The sequence below is a fragment of the Malania oleifera genome, chromosome 7, assembly GCF_029873635.1.
Source record: "Malania oleifera isolate guangnan ecotype guangnan chromosome 7, ASM2987363v1, whole genome shotgun sequence".
Taxonomy (NCBI): domain Eukaryota; kingdom Viridiplantae; phylum Streptophyta; class Magnoliopsida; order Santalales; family Ximeniaceae; genus Malania; species Malania oleifera.
The window spans coordinates 17,587,820-17,595,394 of record NC_080423.1 but is presented as its reverse complement, the minus strand read 5'-3'; the positions used below and the strand labels follow the sequence as shown (position 1 = coordinate 17,595,394).

At 35.3% G+C, this 7,575-nt stretch overlaps 1 protein-coding gene across 1 annotated transcript; it reads right to left on the bottom strand.

The window, feature by feature from the left end:
* Positions 1-2,589: 2,589 nt before the first annotated feature.
* LOC131160766 (probable WRKY transcription factor 13) lies at positions 2,590-5,419 on the bottom strand. The gene is made up of 3 exons (XM_058116649.1): positions 5,094-5,419; positions 4,701-4,934; positions 2,590-2,780 (listed from the first exon to the last, which is right to left on the bottom strand). Exons 1-3 carry the CDS (start codon positions 5,417-5,419, stop codon positions 2,603-2,605), a joined length of 738 nt encoding a protein of 245 aa, XP_057972632.1. The 3' UTR covers positions 2,590-2,602.
* Between the last annotated feature and the right edge of the window lie 2,156 nt (positions 5,420-7,575).

Genomic DNA, 7,575 nt, shown 5'->3' with positions numbered 1-7,575 from the left:
TTTTCATGATTTTTCTAAAATTTGTGTTTTTATGGATCCAAGAAATTCCATTATCAATTTTTTTTTTATAAAAAAAAAAAAAAAAAGGGCGGCAGCTCCATTTATTTATTAATATATCCTCACTTTTGACGGAGAAATACCGTGGTTACAAGATAAAACAAAATGGAGAGTACAAAAGAATCCTCCCAAAACTAGCAACCAATCAAACTAGGACAACAAAACTAAACATAACTAACATAGAAGATAAACACATAGACACAACCAAAATCAAAACAAAACACACCAAGCGAAACTCTAGAGTTGAACTAATGACGAACGGAAACGAGACCCCAACTATCCATCCGAAAAATACCTTTTAGATCCCACATTCCTTTATCAATTGTTTGATATTTTTTCTCATGTTTTAATGATAGACATGCGATTTTGAAGATTTTAACCAAGGGTTTGGTGGAAATATTTTTAGTTCCGGCATCTGCAATCATTTCTTATTGAATTTTGATTATTCATAAATTTGTAGCCAATATAAGTTAGATACTTCCTGCTACAACTAGTATTCTATAAGAGAAAAACCTTTCTATTCAAGAAATAAAAAAGATGATGAACTTCTAACATAGTGTTTTGGAATCGTATGTTACTTAATTATTTACTTTATTTACTTTCTTACTTTCTTTAAAAAAATTGTTATTTAATTAGGAGGCAACATGACATTTTATATACTGGCATAATTCATTTTATAAAATTCGGTTAAATGGGATGTAAGATTTTTAGGAATATTATAATATAATCCCATTATGGCATGCGATTACCATACTTTTTTATCGAGCCTTATGCATAAACATTGGGATTGTATTAGTTTGAGCCTTATATGTACAAGAAATCTATGATGGGTAAGATTTCTTGGGATTGTATACAAACATAAGGAAAGGTTTTTCTCTTTACCCTAATGTCATTGTGATTTATGATCAAGTGAGGACATTTTTGAACTTCACCACACGTTCATGCTCAAGATCTATAGAACTTTAATTATTATTTATTACAAAGAAGTTTCGTAATTATTCAATTCACATTGAGCACATATATAGGTAGAAGCATGTACATGATTGTAGATCCACTAAGCATTTAACTCCTAAAATTTTCGTGGGCATATAATTCATGAGTTTAATTAAATACTTTAATGTTATGGCTTAGTGATTAGAGTATATGCCATTATCATAGTTGCAAACCTTATTTTGATGATTTTATTATTCTTTTTTTTTTTGAATTACGCACCGGGTATCCATGTGTCCGTTTTACGGTCCACGTGACTAATCCCGCGCCCCTTGAAGTTGACCCCACAATTACAAAGGAAGGGTAAATTCAGGAGTCCAGGGGCGGAAACGAACCCGGGAGGGTTTAAACACCTGACCTCGTGAAAGGCACTCCCGCAGCCCGCACTACCACCTGAACCACACCTTGAGGGTTATGATTTTATTATTCTTGAGAATATTATAGATGGATGGATAAATTTTATTCTCATTTATTATATTGTGCATAAATATGTAAATATTGTTTATGGTAATATTATAAATTGATGAATAGAGACATTTTGACTTTGTTTTGTTTTGTTTTGTTGTGTTTATAAACCTTTCGACCTTAATCTCAATTAGTTTCTTTGAAATACATGCATCTTGGATGAATGCTTATACGTTTTGGAAACATTTCAACCCAATCCCATTTCATTATATTTCGAAATCTTTCAACCTTAGTCTCAATTAGCATTTTAGATGGATGCTTAGACCTCTTGGAGACATTTTGACTGAATCTCTATTTGTTGATTTAGGAGACCTTTCAATCTTAGCCTCAGTAAGTTTCTTTATGTAGATGCTTAGACCATTTTGAAAAATATGAATGTTGCTCATATTTTATTTTGCGCTTTTATTTCATATTTTCATTGAATGTTTATAAAATTAGGTTACATTCATAGCCTCAGCAAAAAGAATGTTGATGTTTAATGAACTATGTACCATGACCCATTTAATAAAAGCTGAATTAAAAGAGATGTCATACTTTAAAAGCACTAATCCATTATGACATTGAATCGCCATATTTTGTATTGTAGCTTATGCACTTCAAATTGATATATATATATATATATATATATATATATATATATATATATATATATATAAATATATATAAGGAGAGGTCCCTGTGCTCATCCTCGATCATGATGATTGTAATTTCCCAAAATCAAGTCACAAATCTTGTTTACCTTCGTTTAATTTCCTGTTGCCTGTGGATGGATTGGGACAAAATTACTCGTGATTATTTTTGTTATGGAAAATTCATGAGGGGAGGCCAAACAAACAAGGCCCCATTTACAATTTACGTAATACAAGCACATTATATTACATCAATAATGTCATATTAATTAATGACCAACACCATGCATGCATGCTCAGGTGGATGGATGGATGGATGGATGGACGAAGCTAATAAGGAGGATAGATATATAAAAGGTCATCTTGGTAGCTGGAGCTAGTCAATAGAAGCATACGTTAAACTGAAATTAATTAATGTACAGACAGATATGGCGGGGAGTGAATTTTTTAATGTGATGGATCTACCAGAAAAACTGAGTGAGGTGGGAAGGTGAATGGGAGTCATCCTGCACATCGTCGTGGGAAGGAGAGTGAATGTGTCTGCCTTCGTACGTTGTTATCACCATCCTCGGATCCTCCGCCAGTCTCTCCACTCTCTTCTTTACTCTACAGTTGTCCTGCGTGCATCTGTAGTAGCTCCTGCATCCCATCCAATTTGAGTTTGAATCTCTTAGGATTTGGACAATATGTAAATCAAAATTATATTAAATTTGATTTAAATTCACACAATTTTAAATCTGAAACTCCCAAACACAATCTTCATAGAATTTCTACTCCACAGACGACTTATGATGGGGACAAGAGCATGCATGGCTTGAGGAATTGAATTGAAAAAACCCATGCAATAATTCTGCACACACACACTCCCAGGCCAGGCAAGGAAAATTTATATTCCATAGAAAGAACTGAGAAGGTCTGCTTTTTGGCATGGACTCTATGACGCTCAAAGCAGGGTTCCCTTTCCCTAGTTAGCTAGTCAAAATGATGAATGATGCATAAGCCAAAGAGCTACTGTGTACATTTGAAGTAATACTGTCTACAGCCAATGTTTGGAAATACAGTGCATGTGGCCTTGATCATTTTTTGTTCACATGTCCCCCCATTGATTACTTTCCAGTTGGGGTATTCACATAGGTTGGCACACACTCCCACACAACCAATATTTTAGCCCAATGCAAGTTTTTTTTTTAAAAAAAATATAAAAAATATATGTATATTTCTTAATACCAGAGGGATTGATCTGACTGTAAAATTGATCAGTTACCTCCAAGACACCTAACATTTATATATTTAGTAGAGAGAGAGAGAGAGAGAGAGAGAGAGAGAGAGAGAGAGAGAGAGAGAGAGAGAGAGAGAGTTTTTCACTATCAAGTATCTTGAATCATTTCTCCATGTGAAAGTAGTCGCTAATGTGACCAAGCTGTAAAATAATTTCTTATATTTTGTGTGTGTGTGTTTTTTTTTTGTAGATTTATTTGTTTGTTTCTTCTGTCTACTTTTCCCTTTATTTCTCGTGGCATAAAAATCAAATAAATGACCATATATCCATACCAAGATTTTGTATTCATGATCCCTTGTGGGTTCGCAGTAGAATCTAGCTAGCCTACCCACTTTTAACATCCTCGCATTTTTAATCTACTTTTTCACATAACCTACAAATTGTCCCACATTGTTGATTTCTCATCATGATTATTTCTCTTTTAAACTAATTATTATTGTTCAATCTTTTTACACAACATTTCCCTTAATATAATTTCTGTGTCCTTATGATTAGTGTTTAATTGTATTTAGTTTTTACCCTAAATTCCCATGCACCATGCTGTCCCCCTCACCCCAATAACTCATAATCATAACAATGCTAATAGCATGCAAGATCCTATTAGAATTTTAAAAATGGTAAAAAGAAATATGTGATGGAAGATGACTCTCAACTCGTACCGTATCAGTTTGAATTTCAGAAGGAGCTGTGGAAAGGAGTATGTGATGAAAGATGACGCTCGCTCTCTCTCAATTCCTTGGTTCGAATTTGGTAAAGAGTAAAAAGGAGTATGTGACAGAAGATGACTCTCTCTAAACTCTCTGGTTCGAATTCCGAAAGGAGTGAGAAGGAGCATGCGATGGAAGATGACCCTTTCTCTCTCTCTCAAATCCCGTGGTTCAACTGTCAAAAGGGATAAAAAGGAATATGTGATGGAAGATGGCTGTCTCTCTCTCAACTCTGTTAGCTTGAATTTGGAAAGGACGAATTTGGAAGGAGTATTTGATAGAAGATGGCTATATTGACCCTAATTCTCCAGTTGTGTAGCCCAATCCAGTAGGCCTCCAATGGGGAGAGAGAGGGAGAGAGAGAGATGCAAAAGGGGTGAGTGTATGCTCAACAGCTAATAAAATTCAATGCAATCAATAACAAGATTTTAAAAAGAACAGATCAAAAGAAAAAAAAAAGCATGCATTATATTAATTAAAGGGGAATTAATTTAAATAAATAAAAGAACTTAATTAGTTGAATTGAAGATGTAGAAAATTAAGAAATTGGCAAGTAATGAATTAATTAATTACCTGGGATGCTGGGTGTTCTTGACCACTTTCTGGCCGTACTTCCTCCACTTATAACCATCATCAAGAACATCCACATCGCTCATGGTCTTGAAGCAAAACCTTGGCTCCCTCACCTTCCTCCTTCCCTTTATCTTCTTCATCTTCATTGCAGACACCCCCAGCTGCATGTGGTCTCCTCCTCTCCTACTACTCCCCAAGCACTCATGAATATCATTCACCTCCTCCCCCCACCCCCTGATGAATCGATGATCAACAAATTAATTAAAAAAAAATCATTCATTAATCTTAAACAAGCAAAAGCAGTGCATGCATGAATTAAAATACATACAAAGATTAATCTAGCTACAAGGAGAGTCTATGTATATAAAACTTTTTCTTTCTTTCTTTGATTACCATAGATTTGCAGTTGAGGATCTTTGCAAGGAGAGGAGATGGGGTCTTTCCAAATGGGAAGTAGTGGTAGTAGTAGTAGTAGTACTAGTAGTAGAGCTGTGATCTTGCTTTTGCTTTGGGGTTGCAGAAGAGAGGAGGGCTTGATCGTTTGGAAGAGAGGAAGGTGCGTTCATGGGGAAGGCTTTTAGGGTTTGGTGGCAGCCGAAAGAAGGAGGGAAGGCCAATAAGTTATTGGGAGGGAAAGAGAAGAAACCCATCTCAGCTTGCTCCTCCAGCAACCCAGCTGCCTGCAGGTTAAGCATGGCCTGCGACGTCGCTGATGACATCTCTCTCTCTCTCTCTCTCTCTCTCTCTCTCTCTCTCTCTCTCTCTCTCTCTCTCTGTACTCTTTTCACTTTCTCTGTGTGGAAGTGAATGGGAGATGAGATGGATCGGGAGTGTGGGAATTGCTTTTGAAGGGATCTGCTTGATGGGTGTTGGGCTGCGAGCTCTATATATGATGAGAATGAGGAGGGTAGAGGTGAGAAGGACGAGGGTTTCTCTCAAACTTCTAGGAGAGACAGACAAAGGGAATTACATTTGATAGGAAAAGAAAAGAAAATAAAGTAACCAAATATTCCTGTAAACCAAACACATCACTAACCACTTTTCCCTTTCATCAAAATTCCTTCTGCCCCTCTCTCCTTGTCCTTGTGCTGTCAAACCTTTAAAAAATTTCATCCCATATTCTGACATATATATGAATATATGAAAAGATGAAAAGAAAAGAGAAAATGGCGAGGGATGTGTGAGCGAGGGGTGAGGTATAGTCGTTAAACTTTTGGTGTCAAGCACAGTTTATAAATCAATAAAAACAGAAAATAATGATGCTTAATGGCAATCTCAAAATATTTTTGTGTTATCAAACTCGTAATTTGAAGAAGCGTAAATTTTATTTTCTCATAATTTAATGGACTGGTTAAGGTCAAACAATAACTATACCACGCGTCCACTTTTTTTTTTTTTTTTTTTAAATAAAAAAAATATAAAAAGGTCAAACGACGGATGAAATATTTGAAGAATGAAAAAATAGGATGTCGTACAATATTACCATCATTATGATTTCATATGTAAATTTTAGAAACATAGAATTCATAAAAATTCTAATCATATACACTATTTATTACATACGCGTAGGCGTCATTAGTGTATTAGAATACTTTTATGTAAATAATAATCTTTCTTTCATTACTCACATGTGTTAGTTTTTTTATTTTATTTTTGATAATTCGAGGACTCCAGTCACTATCATGCCACTTTGGACACTATGGTGCAGTACTAAACTTGGGGAGTAAAAGCAGCTGGCCTATTGACGCACCCCTAATAATTTATCGGGATAAAATTTCACGAAAAAATCAAACCCATAACCTTAAGGTCACCAAAGTCACAGATCGCTCTTATCGCTTGAGCAACCCAGCTGGGCTACTCACATACGTATTTTTTAAGGTGCATAAAAATTAGAACACTCACCTACCGTGCAGGAATTAGAGGCAAAACCAAGATATATTAAATTTTGAAATAAAAATAAAAAAGTAAGTAAAAATTATATATCATTTATTGAATTTTTTTTTAGGGAAAAAGGGATTTAAAAAGAGAAAAAGTGAAAGAAAAAAGAGAGGGATACGTGTATGCACCATTTACATTTTGTAGGTGAAATTAAAATTATGTGGGAGGTAGGGTTTCTTTTGAGCAGCTAAAAAGAAATATCAAAAGCAATGATGATGAATCTTGGGTGCAAATCTCTATCTCTCTCTCTCTCTCTCTCTCTGTATCGGCGGTGAAGGGGTATGATTATGATTGATGAAAGAGGCCTCGTTTGACTTTTGCAGAAAAAAAGCTTCTCGCCTTTCTCATCTCCTTTTGCAAATGAGCTTTTCTATGCTTCCCGGACCCAACCCCAAAACCCCACTTCTACCCACCATTTCTCAAATTCCAAACACCCCCATAATATTGCCATCATCTCTTCGTTTATTAACACAATAATCTTTTGATGGATTGCCCTATATATTCTAGCCGTTGGATGACCTTATTACTATTTCATAAATAATAAATATTGCCAGCTTATGTCGTAAGGGCGACTTTTGACTCTGGTGATCCCAATGTCACAAGTTCGATTCCCCCTTGAAGCATTGAATTACGAGGGGTACGCCAATGGGTATGGGCAGCTTTCACCTTCGGAGTTGGTGCCGCACCATAGTATTCAAAGTAACGCGACGGTGACTAGAGTGATCGAGTAATAATAATAATAATAATAATGTATTTATTGTGTTTTCTTTGAATTCTTGGGCATGGCTTGTATGATTAGCTTCAATATTGTTGTGGGTGATGCTGGGAAAGTGTCATGGTTAAAATGGGCATGGCAATCCTAGGTTATTCTAGAGTGAATTTCACCCTTGCTTTTGTAGGAATAGGATGTTGAAATATTTTATTATTATAATAATAA